Raw genomic sequence first — 23,303 nt, 5'->3', positions numbered from 1 at the left:
TATCATGTATGTATGTCTGTGTGACTGTAGATCTGTGTTTTTTAATGCACTGGCTTTTCTGGCTAATACGTGAGGATTAGCAGTTTAATGTAACTTGCTGGTTCACCTATGCGCTTCTTCTGAATTATTGATAGTGTTGTGGCTTTGATATGTTATCAATGACTACCCTGTTTTGTATGTGATGTGACCAGTCTACTAGTTACCATACTACTTCCTTGAGCCCCATGGTATAGCTTAGCCTACCAAGTGTGCTAGCCACCACCACTGAATATATTGTATGTTATCTTGACTCATAGATGTTGTGACATTTTATAAATTTCAATAAATTGATGTTTTGAGTTTGGTGTTCAATGATTTGATGTGGCATGAACATGGAATGAGTGTGGCCCATTTATCTAAAGGACCTGCATAAAAATCTGTAAATACCTCTAGAATTTAAGCAAAAGCACCTCAGTATATTAGAAGTTCTGTCTTTGTCCTCACTGGTATTATTAGGAGTACTCTTCTTCTTAGGAGTACTCTTCTTTCCTACACTGTTTTTGTATCATTGCTTTTAGACTACTTTGACTGGTACTAGCAGAAGTCTGGACAACCATAGCAGTTCTGTTATCTTCCATAGTTCAATAACTTTGTACTGCAAAGCTTCAGTCCTACCTTTAGATAGTTTTCATAATGTAACATGCTATATGAGACTCATTTAAGCATGTGTACAGTATGCTGTCTACATCTCTAATCACTGAACTCTCTCCATTTCCATTTCTATTTCTATCCTTATTTCACTTTTTTTTTTTATGAATGCGGCCTGCCTCCAGATCTGGCTGACCCCAGCTCATACTGTAAGTCTTCCAGCTCTTAGATTCTTGGCCCAGGTCATCTTTCTGCAAGGGCTTAAAACTGAAATCTGCAGTTTCTGGAAATATTGGTCTATTGCTATGTATACTCTCTCTACTACAATAATGGCCTGATGTCATCCAACTTTTTGGTTCCTGACTACTCTAACTGCTCTTCACTTCCTCCACTGTGGCATGCACACAATCTCAGTAAAGAACATACTTCTCAGTTCCTGAATCTTTAATCATGTGTTATCACAGCAGAGGCCAACTAGCTTAATCTTATTAATCAGGCAAGGCCATCTAAATGATGGCCTGCTTGGTTCATCCAACGAACCACTTTCCCTGGGTCTCATTTTACAGTTTTTATTCAACTGTGAAACAGCAGTATGATGAGCTAATATGTTTTCAAAGAGGCACCCGTAGTGCACCTTAAATAACTTATACTGCAAATGCAAATGCTCTTACATAACGAATGACAAAACACCCAAGCTCTACAGCGGAAAGGGGGGTGTAGGATCTATTGAAAATGTTTTCCTACATGCTCCACATACTTACATACTAAGAAAAGTGTATATGAGGATTGAGAGAGAGGCGACAAGTCAAAGGTCAGAGTGTGGGAGTCAGGACCCAGCTGCACTGCTCTAAGCAGAGACTTTTCAGCACCTTGTCACATGCGCTCACCATTAGGTGGGTGTATTTTCAGTAACATTCACTACTCAGGTGATAATGCCAATATGACATTTTTATACAAACCATCTAGAAAAGACCGTGAACCTGAGCTCAGATCCCAGGCAGGATGCTGCTGGTGTACCCCTGAGCAAGATACCGTTAACCGTTAGGGATCGTTAACAAAAACATGGGTATAAAACTGTGCAAAAAGCTGTGCAATTCACAATGTAAGTTGTACTGTATATAGGTGGAGACATGTCTCTGTGAAAGTATTTGAGCAAGATTATTCTGGTCACAGCGGTGAGGACTATTATGATGCTGTCTAAATCAGTTTGATCTTCATGAACCTGAAAAATATCTGTCTGAAACTCAATATGTTTTTTTTTTTAGTTTGAGGAATGTGATATGTAATCATAGCTGCACCTGGTATATTAGAACTGTACTCAGGAACACTACAGCTTTGCCCTGCTGTGCACACTAATGTGGCCTGTACCAAGTATTAGTGTGGGCCAAACCCATCCAGGATGTAAACCCATGACCTTCAGAAACACGAAGCACAAATGCTCCAAAGGGAGAATTCAGTCTCTGGTGCCAGAATATGTTGGACTCCTGGGGAGTGAAGTCATGACAGCGTGCTCATGAACATTTATCAGTCATGCCCAGCTGTGTACTAATGTGGCCTGACAGAACCAATTTATTCCCTTCATAGATTTCAGATTTTGTGGTTGTTGTGGATTCTCAGCTTGGATACTTATTCACTGTAAATCATCTCCAGAGGAAATTTTCAATATACTCAAATTAGCAAATGTTCTTCATTCCACACAATGTCTGTGGACCATTTTTGCTAGACCAATTAAAGCGGGCACCGAATGCAATATATGCTGTCTGTACCAGTGAAGAGAGAAGAGGAGAAAGCACTAGAAAGGTGGATGAGCTGGACGCCAGCGACAGATTGTGTGGAAGGAGCAGGCGAAGGGAAATCGCCACAGACATGAGACAGTCGTCGAGCTCATGTCAACACCGTGGCTCAAGGGTCAACAAGACTCCCAGATAAATTTATGAGCCGTGAAGTAGAGATGACAGCAGCTGTGAAAACTCAGAGCTCTGCCGCCTTTCTCGACCTCCTCCTCTACTTCCATGTCTGTTCCTGTCTATAGCAGTGTCAACATGACCTAACAAAATATTTCCAAAGTTTATTTTGTCGTCTCATGCTGAAACAGCAATTGCACTTTACCACAATATGGAACATCTGAAAGATAGCAGATAATGAAAATGTAATCATGTTCAACATTTTATATGTTCACATTATTCGTTTCTACCCCTCCTATGTCCTATCACTGAGGCAGTATAGTTATGTAAATTGCATCATATATAATTATATTAGAGCTGGATAACACTTGGTCCACTTTGTCAGAGGCAAAATCCTTTGTTGCGCTTAACTGTAGAGTGGCTCAATCTGATCTGAGGCTTATCTGCCGGGAGTGAACATGGATTTGTGTATTATTAGCTGCCGGAGGGCCTTAAAGGACAGCATATGATTATGTGCTTTGATTGCATAGTGTTCTTTAGAGTTCTTTTTCACCCAATAAGGGGGAATGCTTTGGAGGGCTTTTGGTATTCTTTTAATCAATTTTTTTTGTCCATCTGCCTATCATTCTTGTGTATTTCATTATTAATCCCAAATCCCATTCATTCATGTTGTATGCAATTTTTATATTCGATTGGGGGCATTTTGGGGCTCAAGTGCTTTTCAAAGTACAGCAAGTGAAGGCTCAATGCCCGGGAATGGGGTTTGCGGCTGGCCGAAACAGCGTAGCATGTCATGACTGTATCTGTATCGTCCCCATCTGGTCTCAGACTTGGGGGGAATTAGCAGCTATTCAAGTGCATGAGCACAACCGGCCACACTCAGTCGTGCAGCTGTCTCGGCTGTCAGTCAGGACCTTACTAGTGGATTAGCCATAAGCTGTCCATCTCATTCAAAGAGCAGGAGCAAGATTTTATGTCACCGACGTTCTGACGGAATGGCAGGTAGGGCGCGCAAACCACAAAAATTGCAATCGTTCAAAATTTGCTGTTCAAGCCATCAGGGTGGGTGCAGTTGTTCGATGCATATTTTTAAGAGTGGACCACTGGTCATGACCACTCATGGTTGTGAAGACCTACTGTGTTGAGGGATTTATAGAAGTTTTGTTGCCAGCAACTGATTGATAACAGGAACAACAGGTGACTCAGGTTCAAGCTATTTCTCCAAATGAAATAGTTAAGACCTCATTTATAATTGGTAACATAACTTAAAAAGAAATACCACCAGATCACCAATTAAGTAGTTAATTTGTTTCATTAAGTGGTATCAAATAGTTAAGTATAATGCTCAAGAAATATTCGCCAATATTGAAATAATAGAATGGGAAAATAAATCAGATTTAGACAAATAAATTATCAGGCTTTCCTTTCTTTTTATGCTTTTTTCTTTTGTGCAACCATTTTCAGAACCACGACACCACAACAACCTCTATGTTCCCTCGAAGCACTGAGGTGAGATGAATGCAATCCTCCAATACACTTGCAACCAACAGCTGCTTTTCACACTACAAGTCCTACAGTGCACCACAGTGAAGTGGGCACAGATTGGAGGACGGTGCTACACCACTGACGTCGTCCAAGAAATTCACGGGTGCCTGTCGAGTTGAGGGATCCCTGAAAACAGCAAGATGAGAAGACCCCCACAAACATACTCTCCTCTACGCAGGGGAACAAAGCTAATTTGTTGTGCCACTCTGGGCTCTCAGCCATTGTCAGCTGGTGACTTGGCTGGGATAGAACACAGACGATGGGGCTCACGCTGTACTCGAAATGAGCGCCTTACTAACTGAACCACTCAGCAACCTCTATAAATTTCCCTGTCAATCACAATTCTAACATGAGCATCAAAGAGATCTTGTTGATCACATGCCAAGAAAATTAGATTCAGGAAGAAACCCCTGCAAGCAAAGATGTTCAACTTGCCAAATGATCGGAAAGTTCAAGTGTGTCATGAATGTAAACTGTTTGACCTATGTTGACCCCTGCTTTTTTCCCCCTGAATATCACTGGAAACAGGATTGCACTAATTTTCAAAAGTTTTAAATCAGCAATTCAGAGCTGGATGAACATATGACCCAGACAACAGGGGCGAGACAGTGTGGACAATGGAATTGCTACTGTGGTCTAATCCAAATAAGTAAATATGAGCTATCAAATTATGATCAGTGTATGCATAAAATGCTCCATCTGTCTCTGTTGGCTTACATAGTCGCTGCCAGTGCTTCACAGAACTGTTCAGTATATCACCATTCTGGAGCTCGTAAGGCATGACAGATTCCAGGCAGAAGGCAGCAGAGATAAAACAGTTCAAGAGGGGTGCTGACAACAAGACAAGCGGTGGGGTGGCGAGGGTCAGAGAGAGATAGGGCAGTGGATGGATATAGAGAGGGCGAGATATTTAAGGACACAAGGGCAGCTGAGAAACCCGTGGCATTCTGGACATTCTGTGGGGCTTACATAATGACGGGACTGCAGCAACCTGCACTCCAGCTCAGACAGACGCGCACATTGGCACACACACGCACACGCGCACAGGCGCTGCCACAATTTCACCACAGTCATATTCATTTCAGGTACTCTTTCACACACATTGCACATACACTTTTTTTAGCATGGGGGAGGCAACTTTAAATGCAAATTTTGGAAAGCATCACCCATCACCCAACCAATTCATTTTTACTTAATCTTGTCATGTATTATTACTTCTGTGTTGATTTAAATAATTTTGCCATAGCAAAAATCAGATTATATTAACACATAATAAGGAGATCAGGGATTTTTTTTAAAACTTAACTAATTTGAACTTTAATTTAATTTTTTTTTTTATCTTGTATATGCAACATAGTTTAATGTGAAGTGCTTAAAGACTCCACCCCGTCTGTTAGATAAAAGGTAATAGAAAAACCTATGAAAGAGGCTCATTGGTGCTCCTCATTTAAATTTGGCATACTTGTTTATGATGCAAAGCTATCCATTATGCAGTATAAATATATGAATAGCTCTGTATATACTTTTTTCTGCCTCTGTAATGGTATTCAGCATATTTGCTGGAAAAATTACATTACTGTAAACTCACAGGGACTCAGACAGCCAGTTTAGGTAGCTCTCCAAAAAAAACAATTATAAGGATATTAACTCTTAACTCCCTCTGTACAGGAAGAGGGCAAAGTTAATAACCAGGAGTGTCTAGTCCATAAATATCCAGGCAGGCAAAACCTGTTCTCTGTAGATTTACGATCATTTATTCAGTCAAATCAGAAAATTAACATTGTATGAACAGCAGTTTAAAGATAAGTATGTTTCTATTCTATGTTTCTAGTATCTTTTCAGGATAACATATGGATGTCTCTGTGGAAGTAGCCTGAGCTGCATGCTTTTTTCCCTCCCTGCAGAGAGTGTGCTGGTATGCATGTGAGTTTCCAAGTTTTCAGTGGACTGACTGAGTTAAACGTCGGTCTGGGAGTTGAGTGTGGCCTGCAGAGATACACTGTTCTACATCTGTTTCCCCAGCAGGGGGCGCCAGTACTGCTCCATGTCAAGCTGTGGAATGGGGGTCATTTTTCCAATACAAATATTTATGCAACATGGCCATTATTTTTTCCTCTTGACTTTTGAATCGCTAGTAATGCATTTACCTTACCTCACGGCAAAATGCTCCACACATGGAGAATCACTGAAGCACTGTTTTGGTCTCTAATGCAAGACAAGCACAATTACTAAAACATATTGCTATTATTTTACATAAAAGCAAAATGATAGCTCTTGTCAGTATGATGTTCTTGTTCTCAGATATTTTACATTATTACATTACATTATTGGCACTTTAGCAGACACTCTTACCCAAAGCGACTTACATCAGTTATAATGTTTTCCATTTTCACAGCTGGATATTTACAGAGGCAATTGTGGGTTAAGTACCTTGCCCAAACAGTGCCCCAGTGGGGAGTCAAACCGGCAGCCTTTTGGTCACAAGTCCTGCTCCTTAACCACTATGCTACACTGCCACCCCTGTATTTACAGTATCAGCTTAGTCAAGGCTACAAGAACAGTGCCCCAACCCGGTAAACCTGCAACCTCTTGGTAATGAGATCTTAAACCACTACCCTACACTGCCACCTCATGGTCTGAAGCAGTAGGGTGGAGTTCCCTGCACAGGCAACCGAGGCGCTTTCCCCAAAGCCTCTGCGTTCCAGCCAGAGTGCACTCAGAGGGGAGGAGAGACAGAAAGCGGACGGAGAGGAGGGAGAGACAGAGAACAGGCACGGGGACTTCTCCAAAAGCAGCAAGAAAAGGAGTCAGGGGAGAGTGACAGCTACAAGGTGCGTCCAGATGGATGACAGCAGGGGACAGCCTCCGTGGACAGGACTGAGAATGTTGACTCAGTTCAGATCTGAGAGGGAGGCTGCCAGAGCTCGCACTGAAGACACACGTGCTGATGCTGATGCATGGGTAACACTGGGGCTGAATGGTCCAAGGAGGGAAGCTTGAAAAAGATCTAAAACATCAAAGAGGAAAACAGCAGAAACTGCATTTTGCTCAGAGCGAAGGAGGGGGTAGTTAATGTGGGTGTGCGAATGTAGAGTGGAAAATTAAAATGAAAGTCCTAACAAGCCAGGTTGGGAGCTCCTGAGTGTGTGTGTATAAACACACACACACACACACACACAATGATATAAAGTACACTGTACTCACATGATCACTTTTACTTGATCACAGCTCATGCTTTTAATCAAATAAATTGTTTGGGAGGATAATAGTAATGTGTGGTTATTCTTTTCTGAATTTGTCAGCTCTCAACAATGACCAGGAGCCCACAGTGGTATAAGATATCTGGCACTGATCAACCAATCAACCAGGGAGGTGAGGGTTATCAACGGTCCTTTTGTCACATTGCTCTATAGCAGTGGTTCTCAACCCTGCTCCTGGAGGCATACTGTCCTGCATATCTTCTATCTATCCTTGCTCTACCTGCCTGACTGAAGTCATCAGTGGCACTTTTGATTAGTTGAGCACACCTGATTTAATCAAGCAGCATAGATAGAAGATATGCATGACAGTGTGCCTCCAGGAGCAGGGCTGAGAACCACTGCTGTGTAGGACTCTCTAGGCACTAGCACTCCTCAGACACCTACTGGCTGCTTGACATCAATGGTCACACTCCCAATGTCCGTTCCTCTCCTGCCCTTTGGTGGTGCATTGTGGGACTGGTAGTGAAAAACAGCCGTTGGCTGCACGTGAGTGTATTGAAGGATTGTCTTCATCATGCTTCCACGCTCCTATAACATGTCTAATTGCTGCTTCAATAGTCAAGGTGGAGAAAGGTAAACAGCATTAGCTGAAACGTACCTCACATCCGAGTGTTGCTATGATGCAGAAGAATATTTCATGATGTTTCCAACTAAAAACCAAAAAGAAAGGAATGGCCTGAGCCTTCGCTTACCTAGAGTTACCATTTACACCCTTTCACACTTTGAACTGTAGATGAAAACAGCCAGAGGTGAGGGAAGGGAAACACTCCACCTCCTTGTTAAAAGAGCAGTGGATTCAGTCAGGGGACCAAAAGTGATGAGTTTCCATATTAAACCTACTCCTGGTGCTTCACGGAGGACCACAGCAACAACATGGGGAGCACAAATCTTCAGACACCCCTCTACTGCTCCATAGCTACTGGGGGCACAGTGTGGCCCAAGGTTCATTCTTCTGATTGATGCATTAATCTGTTCCAGGACACGAGTTAGTCCTCCTGGTGGTGGTGGTCCTTGCCAGTTCATGACATATGGTAGTATACATATGGTTGCTTACCGCCCAAGTACCCAGCCTTGTACTAGCCACACCCCTTCACTGGCCCAAAACCGCCAGTGACATACCTGTTCAAATTCAGTCCCATAAATCCTTTTTCCAAAACTGATGCACATTCCACTTAAGAGCAATGCTTTTCTTCTGTGCTGCATAACATTAAATTCTATAATTCCTTACCGCATTTAAGCATTCATGTTGCTAAAATGAGAACCTGGACAATAAAAAGGTAGTGTAGCATAGTGGTAAGAAGGACTTGCAACTGAAAGGTGGCCGTTTTCCCCCTGGGTCACTCCTGCTCTTTGGGCACAGTGCTTAACCCAGAATTGCCTCAGTAAATACCCAGCTGTGTAAATGTGTAACATTGTTAAAACAGTAACCTATGCAAGTTGCTATGGATAAGACCGTCTGCTAAATGCCAATTATGTAATGTAAAATTATTGGTAACCCCTTTAACATCAGTTTGCTGAGTCCATTTCATCTTAAAAGTTAAAAATGTTCACTTCCTGTCTGATGGCCAAATGGTTTGTGTCTTACCAAACGGAAAGCACAAATGAAACCAAATCTAAGGACAGTTTTAAAACTCTCTCAGTGTGGTCAAACCAGTAAAGACTGTAAGGGTAGTATGTCTCAGATACATATTCCATACATCTCAACAACGTGGTTCTCACAAAAAAATTCTCACATCCAGATTTTTACACAAGGTCTTTATTTTTATTTTTTTTCTAATTACATATTCTTTGCTTATGGGTTAAAAATAAAATTAAAATAAAAAAGCAAAACTTTTTTTTTTTTTTTAAACCAAAACCTCTCCCTATCCCCACCAAAAAAAACACCCTCTCCACACGACCTCCAAAATACAAGTTCTGCCCCCCGTTTTAAATAATCGCTGCCCAGCCTCCCCTGGGAATACTCTCATGGTGTAGTGTTTGCACTGTACACTGAGAAGCCATAGGGCTCCTGACTCCCCCTGCAGCCTCCCCTCTGTGTACCTGTATCTGTCTTGTAAAACAGCAGTGGCTATCTCAGCTTACCACCCTCTCTGTAAAAATCTGTGTGTGTGTGTGTGTCTGCGTGTTAAGTGTGTGCCTGCGTGTGCTTAGCGCTTGCTGTTGTAGTAAATCCCCCCTATAGTGGGGCGGTGGTCGCCCTGGCCCCCGACCCCACCCCCCCACATAGACAGGATAGGGTGTGTGTGAATGGAGGGGGCAGAGAGGGGGAGAGAGCCCGCCGAGACAGCAGAGGGCGCTGCAGCCACGGGAGAAGGGGCGGTCAGCCTCCACTGGTCCTGAAACCTGAAACGACAAGAGGTGGTCTAATATACAGAGAGAGACAGATAGAGAGGGAGACAGAGAATGTGAGAGAGGAGAGGGAGAGAGAGACAGAGGTGCGGTGTAAAGCCAAGCAGGTTAGGTTTTGAGGTGAGGGGGGTATGGCAGAGGTCAGGCCAGGGGTCATGCCCAAAGTTAACACTGAGGAAACAGGAGAACCCTATATTACTTTTCTCTTTTTAAAAAAATAAAAAAAGTGAAAAGCCATTAGTGACCTGCTTAACACTGAACTGTGGGGTCACTGACTGAGCAACTGAGGGCGAAAAGTCACTGGATGGAAGTGGAAGGAGAGAGGGAATGGGAGAGGAACAAGGGAGGGGGGGGGTTACAATGGCTCAGAGAGCGAGAGAGATAGCGAGAGAAAGCGAGAAAGGATGATACAACACTCCCAATACAAACACTTTCAAAAAAAGCAAAAACCAAAAAAAGTGAAACAAAAACAAATGAATTTCTATACACTGGAGTTCCAGGTGAACTTGCTGTCGTTGCCACGTTGTGCAAGGCATGGGACAGAAGCTGTGTGGCGTGTGGGTCACAGCAAGACAAGGACACACATCTGCAGCCTGTGAATATCTCCCCGTGGCCACCTATACCTTACCAGGGTAAGCGCACCATCCCGACACACGCACGCACACACGCACTCTGGCCAGTCTGTCTGTCTTTCCAGAAGAAACGCTGGAGGGGTTCTTTTTTTTTTTTTTCTTTTCTTTTTTTTGGGAGGGGGGGGGGGGTTTCTCCTCTTGTTTTTCTTCCTTTTTTTTTTTTTTAGGGAAGGGGGAGGTGAAAAGGGTTTGGGGGGAGGGGGTAATTAGTAAGGGGAATACCACGATGTCGCTCGCCCTCGGCCCCTGAAAAAGAGAGAGAGAAAAAGAGGGTGAGTTTTTGTTTTGTTGGCTACGAAAGACGGACACCAGATTTTTTGGACGGGTGTGTGTGCGTGAAAGAGGGGAGGGGCATTAGAAAGGAGAAAATATTGAAAAAATTGTTGAAGGGGTGTACAAACTGAAAATTTTATAGATACTAATTCAAGACGTATATAAACTGTCAACATACAAATTCTTTTCAAAATTTAAACCTCAAATTTAAGTACTGACAGTACAGTACTGTTGGCAAGTATGTGTGTTCTTTTAGCATTTCATTTGATGTATACGTGTGCGTGTGTGTGTGTGTGTGTGTGTGTGTGTGTGTGTGTGTAGGACAGGGAGTGAAAACTCTCTCTCCCTCTCTCTCTCTCTTTCTGTGAGGCCAGCTCCTCAGGTTGCTGTTGGAACAGACTGAAAAACAGACCCCCCCCCCACCACACACACTCACACACTTTACATCAGCATTACCTTTTCTCTCACTCACTCAAGAGTCACACACTCTTCACCTCACTGCATTCCACACACATATCTCACTACACACATGCACATGCACTCAAAACACTGGTCAGATATTCAGGTCAATGTCAGGCTGCAGGAATGGCCCTTGTGTTCTGGGGGGTGATGGCCAAGGCATGCGCTGGTGAGAACGTGTGGCACCACGGCATCAGGCACCGGAATGCAGCCGCTTATGTTCGCTGTGACCACCTTGCCGAGAAGCGCTAATGCTCTTCGTAAGTTTAAGCCAACTTGCTGCCAGATTCAATTACAAAACACTTACTCCCAAATGGACCTGCACGCTTCTCGCCAATGCAGTTCAATCGCCATGGGAACAGCTTTGAAAATTTGACGGCTCTATGCTGCTTAGCACAAGCTGACCGGACAGAGAGTGGACCTAATTACACTGAGGTGCGTGGAGCATGGAAGCATACGTATAGGTATGACATTAGGGTCACCAAATTCTGTGCATAAGAGAGACACTGACAAACTACATATCTGCTGACAACTTTCTGTTGACACCTGCTACCAGAACATGTCATTTAATACCTCACTTAATATTCTACAGTTACAAACACGAGGCTTAACAAAATGCTTTAAAAGTTCATTTAGAGGTGTGTTTTACACATCTACACTAGTCCTCCTCCTCAGTTTGTGTGCTCTTTCTAAACTGTGAGTGCTAGCATCACAGGTACCCTTCCAATGTACTAACCCACTCCCTCAGACTCCTTTCAAGCATCTAAAAGCTACTGCAGTTGTATTAGAAGCTAAAATCAGCCATTTTAATGCCAGAGCACATTAATAAGTGTCAGCAGAACATAATTACTGAAATGGATTTAGGCAGCCTGGGCTATGTAATGGCTGTGTGTCAAGATGTGTGACCAAGCAAAGGGGAGTAACAGACCCACTGAGGAGTCAGTCTGTTTGTGTGTTTGTCACTTGAAAGTCCATTCTCCCAATATGCTGAATCACTTCTTGGCCTCAGCGTGCGTGTGGATGTGTGTGTGAGCGTGTGTGAGCGTATGTGAGGCTCACCTGAAGGCCCGTCCTCTGCCTCGGGAGGGTGTGTATCCGCTGTAGTAGCGCGCGCGGGACGAGAAGCTGCCCCCCCGCGAGCGGAAGCGCGCCCTGGGGAAGCCGCGGTCCGTGGTGCTGATGCCCGGCCTGTTCGTCCTCTTCGCTCCCACCTGAGAGAGAGGGGGGCGGGGCAGAGCATGTTTTTTTCCCCCATTTTCCATTTTCCCCTCAGTTTGGAATGGCCAATTCCCGAATTCTGGAATTGCTCATCATTGATGTTCGGTCCCATTGCACAACCCCCACTGTCACTCCGGGAGAGCGTGGACAAGCATGTGTCCTCCTCCGAGACACGTGATGTCAGCCGCTGCTTCTTTTCGCACTGCGGTCCACAAGCTAAGCTAGCACAGAGATGAGTCGGAGGAAGACATTTCGTACGCAGCTTCGGCACGTGGACCACAGGTGCCCAATCGACCAGCAGGGGTCACTGTTGCTAATGGGACTGAAGCACCTGCTGACGTACCCACCCCTATCCCCGGTGGAACAAAGCCAATGTGTTCCGCCTGTGAGCTCCCGGTCGGCTAGTGACATGGTCGGGACATCGAACCCGGGCCGTAGTGCTCAGTCTACACTCAGAACGAGTGCTTTTACCGACTTAGCCACTCAGGAGCCTAGGGGGGCAGATCATGTTAGCCACGCCCCCGCACCAGCTCACATAAACATGAGGTACCCTAGCGCTCACTGAGAGTGTTAACATCTGTACATCTGTGTGACTCTAGGCTGGTGATCTCTTAACCCTGAGTCACCCACCTTACACACCACCATTACTGCAGTTACATGTAAATAACCACACCTTCCAAATGAACTGAAAATAAGACTAACGTCACTCTCGATTTCCCCTGCAAGGCATGGCGTGTTGATTACTGTCTTCAGCAGGTTCATGACTGCATAAGCAGCCAGAGTGTGGATTGGTATTAAAGTCAACAAAGAAAGTATCGCCAAGCTAGCAGAAATTCAGCTCTGCAGACATCCAAGACTCAACGAACGGGACAACCCTCGTCACCCCTCCCCCTCACCTTGATCTGTCGTCCTCTGAAGAGAGATTCGTCCAGAGCCATAGCTGTTCGCACCGACTCCTTGTCTGCAAACTCGATATATGCAAACCTGAAAAAAACAACAAAGTTACTTTTTCACACTCCATACGCTGCTGTAATGCCAAGAGGCTGGTGATATAGTGCAGTCAACACCAAGAGGCCCATGACAAAGATGTCCACTGCCATGAATGTTCTGGCCTGTTTAGAACCCTGAGTTGAAATGGCAACTTCACATTTAAGTTGCGCACATACCCACAAACTAAGGCCTCAAGCCACAAATAACTAAGGAGTTCCTCACACATTACATTACATTATTGGCATTTAGCAGACACTCTTATCCAGAGCCACTTACAACAGTTACAGTTTTTTTATAATGTTATCCATTCATACAGCTGGATATTTACTGAGGCAGTTGTGGGTTAAGTACCTTGCCCAAGGTAAAAGCAGTATCCCAGCTGGGAATTGAACTGGCAAACTTCTGGTTACAAGTCCTCCGCCTTAACCACTACACTACATTGCCACCCACAACGGGAAAGTACCCCAACAATAAAGCACTTACTGAATAAGGAACACAAGTCAATGTTTTCGTCACACACAAGAGTAATTGTTTGTAATGGAGCTGAATTACAATAAATGTTATTGCTAATTTGAGTGCACTTATATTTTAATATATTTATTAAATGGACACAAACAGATATGGCCTACCTAGGCTGTGCCTAACATGCCTATTGGAAGAAGCCATCCCTGCTGCTGAGTGAATGGAATTTTCTTCAAAACGTGGCTTTAAAATGGCTTAAAAAATTAAAGACATTCCGCTGAAATGATGCTCAGGTAGGGATGAAAAAACAAAAGCAGCTAATAAAAAAAGCTTTTCATAGGCCACAAGGTTCCCTTTTGACCAGGCACATTTTCATGTGGCCACATCTGTTTGAGCACATCAGAGTGCCAATTAATTTAAACCATTACAAGTATTTAGAAGTATTGGGTCTCAGCTGCCCTCCAGTGAAGTGCAATTGTCTCTTTGTGACATAACACAATGAACAAATTAAGATGTAATGCATCACAAAAAACCTCAAACTTCAATAATTTGGCTGACTAATTAAGAGCACAGTTTGGAGCAGAAAACTGCAATAACACCAGAGCTCCACAAACTGTCATGAAGGTAGAACTACAAAGGTACAGACATTATTACTCATACCATTGCCTGCAACTAATCAGGCAAAGTGCTGGGGAAAGAGACTTTGGCAGGGAAACTTTAGAATCAGCCAGCATCTTAATCACAAGGGTGAAATGCCATCAGGTGTGTATGGGGACAGCAGTGTGGCGTAACGGTTAAGTAACGTTACACGGTGCTGGTGCAAAGATGGGATCTCCTTTTTGCGTATTTGGAGGTTTAATGAAGAAATTCAGGCAAAATGCCTTTGTGAGCGTGTTGCTGGGATTTGCACCATAATCGCCTGCTTTTACCACCACAGCACCTGGCTGCCTCCGTAACCATGGGTGCTGGCAGAGCAAGGGTGGGGTACGTACCCTTTGGGATGCCCGGTGTATTTGTCACACAGGATGGTGACTCTGTTGACGGAGCCGCAGCCGTGAAAGTGAGCTTCGAGTTCCTCTGCCGTGGCGCCGTAATCCACCTGGAGGACAGAGAGGTGACAGTGTCAAACTGAGACGAACCTTGCCATCAAATGCTTGCCACATAAGGCCATTTTCCCCTTTTCTGCCCAAATTCAGTGGTCATCAATTATGCATTTAAGCTCATCACCACTGCAACAACTGCTGAAGCCATGTAGGAGCACATGCAGCCCTCCGATACATACAAAGGCCTACACAACTTTTTCACACTACAAGTCCCACGATGCAACAGGGGGGAAATGATGTCAGAGGATATACACACTCTCCTGATACTGAGTCACTCACAGGCGTCCACATGACTGCCAGGGTAGCGAGAGCTGAGTAAGGTGGGGACAACCTGGCCAACCTACCCACTCCTGTCTTTGGCAAAACAAACTGGCTTCACTCTGCCAGTGTGAGCTCCTGGTCAAAATCAGCAGATGAAACAAGCACTTTTACTGCCTGAGCCTCTCTGGGCCAGCCTTGCAGGCAGCTGGTTACACTCACATGCACTCACCCACAAGGCCCGAGCTACAACCAGGAAACAAGGCTAGCATCTAGGCTATGTTCAGGAGGACCGTACAATTACGGTCCAATGATGCGTTAAACAGGTGTGAAAAAGCAGGCCCTGCAAAGACTTTCATCCTAGTGAGTAAGGCTCCTGTGCTCACTTTATACAGGATTACAATCAGACCGTAACTATACACGTCATAACTTAAAATGTACAAGCGCAGATGCGGGTCTGTGCTATATGCTTAGATCATGCTGATGTGATGACACCTGCAAGAGGAGCTTTACTCACGTTTCCTACGTAAATAGACCTCCCGTCTGCCTCAATTTTCTCTTCTATAGACATGATGACAGGCCCAGCTGGGGAGAGAGAGAGAGTCAAAACCATGCACAAGTTTAAGCCACACTTTTTACAGTTGTAGATCGTTGTGACTGACTTGCAGATTTGTTGGACACCACCATAACAACAATATTTTTTTTTCGTCACCAATGAGTCCAGTGATTCAGCACACTAATATCAGACAGGGATAATGTGTATCAACACATGTTTTGTAACACAGGACATTGTTAGCTAGCACTGCCAGGAAGCAAGCTGGCTAGCAAGTAGCAAGCAAGGTGGCATAGACGAGTAGCTACAACATATCTGAGGCGCATATTTTGTGACTACCTTGGTTACCATTTGCCATTTTCTTCAATCAGATGGGTTCCATGATCACCCTGACTACCCTGCAGTCCACATGACTCTTTTGCAGGTTGAATAGAACCTACACATACATTACGTTACATTACAGGTATGTCTACATTACTCCCCTTTCCTTCCCTCTTACCAGGTGGAGGGCTCAGGTTCATCTGTTTCTCCACCTCGTTCTGCAGCTCCTTCAGCTTCTCCGCCTCCTCCTCCATCTCTCGCACCCGGGCTTTAATAGCCTCCAGCTCCTGCAAAGCAAGCATACACCGTTTATACTCAAGGTGATGAGTAAAATTCACTGCACTCATTTCAAAAAGCGAGCAAGTTTGCAACGGCACCTCCTTTGCCACTTGTCAAACATCATATTACCTCAACAAAGTGTAATGCTATGAAACTCATTCTGATGCTCATGCTTCCACTAACAACACGATATAGAGGGGATGCAGCTGTGACACCTTGAAAGTCCAAGACCTTCGTTAACCACCGTACCCATCTCACAAACTTTAGCAATTACACAAAAATGATGTCAACACACTTTCACAGGAGGGAGAGGCAGATGTAAGCAGGTCCATAAACTGCCATGCTGATAGGCTTCTGTTGGCATTAGACAGATTCCACTGAAATTACCTCCTTTTAGGTGAAAATACTGGAACTGACTTTACTGTGAACCAATAGACAGATTTTTACTGATTCATTAGAACATTACAAGCCAAAAATATTTTTTTCCAGGACTGTATGGTCAAAAGGCTCCAGTAGAAAACCATGAAGATGGGTGTCTGGAGGCAGGAATGATAATGATTTGTTTACAGCATGAACAACGCCTGGGGTCAGGCACTGAGCAGAGATATTTACCAACATCAGCACAGTCACAGAGCCCCACTTGTATAACCTGATAGAAACCCTGTACTCATCTCAAAAGATGGTCTTTTCACCTCGAGAAGTAACAGCTTGTGTTATGTCTGCTTCCTCAAGAACCCCATTCCAGCTACCCTCTAAATTCCATAATTTTGATATTTTTCTCCCAAAATAAAGGAAAGCTAACAGCCAGCTGTGACCTGAATATACCGCAGCTATCCAAATATTAGAATATTAATCCAAATATTATAAGAATATTATATTTTCACTGAAGTCTGTCCTAGAGACTAGGGAAACTTCACTCTTCCTCTTGCACCTACTATGGCACCTGGCAGAATGCTGCATTTTATGTAGTGGCTCATACTACTGGTTGACACACTGCTATTTTGGCATTGGCCTAACCTTCTGCAAGTCACTCTGGAGAAGAACACCTGCTAGATGACTAAATATAAATGTGAATTTACTCCCGCTACTGATCTTCACACTCATTCAAGTTTTAGCTAAGGAAACCTTGAACGAGAAATGTGTTTATCTTTTTAAGGATGTGTGTTATCCATTAAACCACTGGTCATCTGATATCCATTAATGGTTTACAGAATACAGGGATATTTACCAAAATACTACCACTGTCTAAAACACTAAGAGCATGTGATGTACGGGGTAACACTGAATCATGGTCATGAACCAGGTCATCCCCTTTAGGGAGGAGAGCACCAAAGAAGCCTCTACTGCACCAGAAGGACCGTTCACTACCAAGCCATCAATGCAGTTTGCTTCTAATACTTGAAAACATATAGCTCCCATACTCCCTTTGTTTGGGCTTAAGACAGTGCAAAATGGTTTCAAGAGCCTTTGGAAGGAGTGACTGCAAAGATGTTATAGTTTTTCTGCTTCCATTATAGAGTGAAACTCAAATTAGTGACAGCTGGGTCACATGCTACTACATGCTAGCTGGCCTCACGTACCACCCCTGTGTCACCATATGCTTATATAAATACACACTGATCACACCTGAGTGTGGCGAGGAGTACAGTGTATGTTCTACACGTCTCTTAGGTAAAAAGAAATGCTTTGTGCACCTGACTGAGCAGGTGTATCACAGTCACAGTCCGAATTTAGACTGCACACAACATAAGCACTGTGACCCTGCGGTTACACAGTGTCAACCAGCTCTCTCTCTGAAAAATTACACCTTACAACTTCAGGTCACGCCAGCTGCACTGTCTTTTTAGCTACTTTAGGCTTTTTCGCACCAGAGCACACCAGGGGCTGATCCGCATCGGGCTCCTCGGACAATGCTGCATTGCGGGGCGTTCGGGGTGTCGCCTGCCTTTGACTGCACACCCTGCGGCTCGGGCGCAGCTGTTTGATCCAGCCCGGGTCTTGGGAATTACAAGTCAAAACCGCTGCTAAGGTCGGCCATCCAATGGGGATGAAACCCACTTCAACAACCCGAGATAGAAAAAACAGAACAAAGAATGTGATAGGGACAATACAAGCATCCACCTGTGGCATATTCACGAATATTTGTCGCATATTTTTTTTGCTCCCAATATCAGGTTGTTCTCTGGATTCCCGCAAATGGTTATTTCTGCCCCCAAGACAACAGTAGCTACTGTTCTACCTTAGCATATCGCAAAATCCTGCCTCTATCCAATATACTTTTGGAGAAAAAAATCCTCATATTAAATGCACACAGTATCTGCAGTCTCAACACCACTTGTGCAGACAGCAGCACGTAACCGAGCCACTGCAACACCAAGTCGCGGATACACACTGCAATTGGAAGAAAGTCAAAACCCCAAGCAACGAGGGTTAACCACAATCCAGCACTATCTAAAACTGCTTCTCTTTCAGAATTCACACTGAAACAAACGACGAGTGTTGTGTGCAGCTAACTGGCTAACGCACAAAATTCACCTTTCTCCATTCCTCAGTGCGCGCCAATCCCAGTGCTGAGGGTCTCACAAGTTTCGGTATTTGCACGCTAAACGCTCACCAATGGCTGGCTAGCTAAGCGATTTACTAGCTAGTTAAAAGACTGACATCTCCACCTCCCCTCCCCGCGGTGCAAATGATGCTCTTCTCCCTGCAAATGCCGCACCTCACGCGTTGCAATCAAATGAATCCCGTGACCGTACCATTCTGAATATTTTCGCGTGTAAGCAAAACCTGCACCTAGTCTATGCTTGGTCAACACATGCCGCTTAGAGACAGAAAGAGCGAGGTGCTTACCGTTACACCTAACAGTGCAGCTAATGGCGGCCTGTCCTACCCTCACCCCAGCCTCTTTACATCTTCGTCTGAGAGCATTTTTGCAACCAAGTTTTTTTTCCACCACTGCGCCTGGCGCAGAGAAACTAGCACCACTGCTGCCCCATCATGGCTGCCGAGGCCATGCTCGCCCGATGCACACGCTGCAACACCGCATGAGCCACAATGGCTGATAAGGGATACCAGGGCGATGGTGGCTGCACAGCGAGAAAAAGCATGTGGAGAAAGATCAAAAGTGATCTGCTTTGCTTTCACGTTGTACGTACCCGCACAGTTAAACATTACTTTCTTTCACGCAAGGTTTTCAGCGACTTGCCAGTTAGCCAGGTGGCTGTCACTCACCGGGTCCTCGATAGCGGCCTCTCCCTCTTCTAGCCCGGGCTCATCGTCGCCCACGCCGGGGTCCTCTAATTCCGGGTGCCCCGGGTCTGAGTCCAGCAACGATTCCTCCGCAAGCCCGTTCCCAAACTCGGCCATTGCGCGATCCCCCTCCGGGCCGACGCGCCTCGTGGTTACAGTTACAGGCCCCAACACACTCGCGGAAAGAGGGGGGCGGCGGAAAATCGCCGTCCGACACAGATAACGTTAACGTTAGCTGGCTTAGCTAGACTAGCAGGCTCGCAAATTAAACTGAAAATCGGGCCCGCCTCAGTTTTTCTCACTTTGTCTTATCTAAGCTAAACTGCTTGCTACCGGAGACTTTATGTTTTACTTACGTGTCAACAACGACCTACAAACTTAAAAAAGGGGGAATCCTCTCTGGCACCGTGTCTCCTAAAACCGAAACGGAAGAATAGGGGGGCGTGGTTTAACCTCACAGTGGGCGGAATTATATTAGTCCGTTGATCGTTTCAGGAAGAGCTGGTTGTCCCTTTCTTCGTGACCTGATTGGATTTTAGACAGGTCACATTCTACCCCAATGTCGATTTAGCATTACAATGTAAACTGATTTGTCAAGATCTATGTCAGGCACATAGGCCTGGAAAACAGTTTCGAAGTGAGGCTAAGGCATTCATCCTTGCTTGTTTGCGAAATAGTGCCGACCGATTTCCATCCATTCCCATTCTTTCAGTACACCTTAGGTTCAGACACAAGCCATGAGACTTTCTGCTCTAAATCACTGTAATTATACTTTTTTGAAACAGCATGGGCATAAAGAAATCTGATACTACTAAAACGTCAGGTGTTATTTTGTTCTATATTCAATACTTAATGAGTGAATTAAATGTTAAGTACCCTCCTCATGGTGACAACATGAGCTGCACGTGTACAAATGTGGCCCCTTTTAGTGCAGGAATGACAGGGTGATTGTCAGCACGCACCATGGTGTTTGTGTATTACTGGCTGAGGTGTCATAAGGGATGTTCACCCAAAGTGTGAGGAGAATGAACAAAGAGCAGCCGAGCATGCTTTATTCTTCTTATTTTTTTCACATAGTTGTTTACAACTTGCTTTGTATTCATGATCTGTGTATTCATATTCACATTTCCCATAGGTCTAAATATATGTGATCACAGAATGCTGATCTATAAAATTTGGATTTGTAACAGAAAATGCACCTCTTCTGAAGTTTCTCTGTCCGTAACACCACAAGGACATGAAAATAACATGTGTTGGTCTCCTATGTGGTACATATTTGGATATACACACTTTATAGGTTTAGCAGGTATGGCAGAAATGTTGAAAAACAATGAAGGCAGTATTCAAACAAGTTAAATGTCTTTGTTTAAAATGTTGTGAATCATCGTTGTGTGACATTACATGTATTTATCTGCACTACAATGGCAAATGATGTGACTTATTTAACATCCATTGTAAGATTTCTGAACAAGCACACACATGCAAGCACTCAGGGGAATTTCCAGTCCTCTCTATAATATAAAACCACTGAAGAATGCCAATGTGTCACAGGCCACCCATCAGATTTAAGGAATTATGGCATCATTCAATATGTGCTTCTTAGCATTAAAAACGGAATCTTAATAGAAACTGTCAACCAATCAATGAGCAATTATTATTTGGTCATTTTGGTGGCAAGTGTGTCATCTGCCAAAGTATGGGTTGGTGGATCCACACCTATACAGTACTGAGATATGGTGCCTTTGGGGCATTTCTTTCAAAAATGACCACAGTAAGACTAAGGTCTCATTTGTTACAAACATTAACATCTGAATGCAGAATATGCATAATATGCAGAATATGAATAAGAGCTCCTACAGCCACACAATATACTGTATGCCGAAAACACAAACCTTTTCATTTTCTCCCTTGTCTTTTTTTTTTTTGTTCTTAATATTTTTCTTCCTTATTCTGTCATCAGTCGTGCTCCTGGGCCCTGTATAACACTTCTCACTATTATTCTATCTCCGTATTTAGCCAATAGTCGCATCTGTTCACTGTAACCGAGGGTTGCTGGCAAGTGAAGCAGCCACACAGGATTGTGGGATTTCACACTTCTTTACCATCCATGACTGTTAAACAGTTCTAGGACATACTTATTGTAATTCATGAAGTGGTTCACAGGGCCTTCAAGATCCCTTTGATTTTTGAATTTGTACTTTAGAGGGGCTGTGTTGCTATTGTATTGTCTACATGCTGATGTCTGGAAGCATATGCCTACACGACCTGGGACTCCCTGTTATTTGACATAAATATATATTATCGAAAAGCCACATCTATTCATTTTCACCAAAGAGTGCCAGCGACAGAGATGTTTTGCACGAGCAGCCATGAAGGATTATGGGAAATAACCCTTCTTTATCAACTGTGATAGCGCTAAACAGGTCAAGGACAGACATCCTGCCCATTTTAATTGATTACATAGCCTGTCTTAAGTGATGATCGTCTTCTGACAAAGCATTCACAAGCAAGATGGAATATGCCAGTTAAAAGACTATGCAATGCAGAGAGCTCAGAGAGCTCTGCAGAGTGCAGAAACCTGTTCAGTTTATGTGAGGTCATGTCAGTCAAATTGTGTGGAGTAAGCTGGCTTCATTTTGCTGCTAGTTCTTTGAATGGAAGGCCTGTTTTCACAATGTGTGAGCATCTTTGCGTTTTTCCACAGTGAAAGAAGTTTAGCGGAGGCAGAACTTTGCATGAGAAATGGGCAACCTACATGGTTGATGTGCAAGAAACAGAACCAAATATAAGAAAAACACCAGCTGATATGGGTAGACTAATTCAGATGGATGAAAATGCCACAAAGCATACAAACAGAAGAGGAAAACATGGTCAACAATTTTTTTTTTTCAAAAAAGTTACAGGTTTTTATTAATTTTCTCTGGGAACCAAAGAAAACAGAATGGAGATCAAACACTAAATAAAGTTTACGAGTGAGGAAAAAAGCTTAATCAATAGCCTAACTGTTTCATATAATATTATCCACACTGTCACCATTATCGTTGATATTCATACACATGCCATCTCGTTGGAGATTGCGATTGCCATAGAAACAGGTGCAAAGCAATAATAATCGTGGCAGTGATGATAATAACAATAGATAACAATAGAAGTAGTACAGTTATTATAATAGGGATAACAATCAACTGACATTGGAAAATGATTAAAAAATATAAAGACCTTCATCACTCAGATCTGTCCTTGACAGTACAACACCAAAAGATCCCATTACTTTAGCATAGCCCCTGTCCTGATTTTGCCCACATGAGCTACCATTCCCTGTACACAGTGATTTACAGATAAGAGGATATTAGACAAATATATCATTAATACTTTAATCAAATTTTTAAATTCAAACCAGTTTAGCATGTCTGTGGTAACGGATTTGAAATAACAAAAAAGGTGTGCCAAACAAGCCAAACACACCCAAATGTTCTCATGTTGAAAATGAGGCCGATTGTAGCTCATGAATGAAATCCTGGACTGGCTCAAACCGTCAAAGCAGTAGGAATTTCTTTGCAGTAAAAAATTAAAAAAAAAAAAAAAACATAATTTCTCTCTTTCTCACCATCAACCTTATTTTTGGTATTTTGTTTTAAATGACAGAAAGCAAATGGAAAAAAAAACAACTTTGGAATAACACTTCTCATAATATATTTCTTATTGTTTATCTTTTAGGTTTGCTTTTTCATTAATAGTAACAGTATTAATAACAATAATATACAACTTTTAAACCAAAAGAAAAAAAAAAGCGAAATATATCTTTAGTATTTTTGTGTTTC

At 43.5% G+C, this 23,303-nt stretch overlaps 1 protein-coding gene across 2 annotated transcripts; it reads right to left on the bottom strand.

Annotated features, from left to right (window-relative positions):
- Positions 1-9,197: 9,197 nt before the first annotated feature.
- LOC118771477 (polyadenylate-binding protein 2-like) lies at positions 9,198-19,774 on the bottom strand. 2 transcript variants are annotated; one of them, XM_036519486.1, is made up of 7 exons: positions 19,465-19,774; positions 16,133-16,241; positions 15,598-15,665; positions 14,712-14,818; positions 13,164-13,251; positions 12,109-12,260; positions 9,198-9,679 (listed from the first exon to the last, which is right to left on the bottom strand). In XM_036519486.1, the coding sequence occupies exons 1-7, from the start codon at positions 19,597-19,599 to the stop codon at positions 9,484-9,486; spliced, it is 855 nt and encodes a 284-aa protein (XP_036375379.1). In that variant the 5' UTR covers positions 19,600-19,774; the 3' UTR covers positions 9,198-9,483. The 2 variants fall into 2 exon arrangements, with proteins under 2 accessions (XP_036375379.1, XP_036375380.1); XM_036519487.1 differs by lacking the exon at positions 9,198-9,679 and adding an exon at positions 10,475-10,563.
- Between the last annotated feature and the right edge of the window lie 3,529 nt (positions 19,775-23,303).

The sequence above is a fragment of the Megalops cyprinoides genome, chromosome 24, assembly GCF_013368585.1.
Source record: "Megalops cyprinoides isolate fMegCyp1 chromosome 24, fMegCyp1.pri, whole genome shotgun sequence".
Classification (NCBI taxonomy): Eukaryota; Metazoa; Chordata; class Actinopteri; order Elopiformes; family Megalopidae; genus Megalops; species Megalops cyprinoides.
The sequence above is the reverse complement of the archived record's forward strand: the minus strand, read 5'-3'. Positions and strand labels throughout refer to the sequence as shown.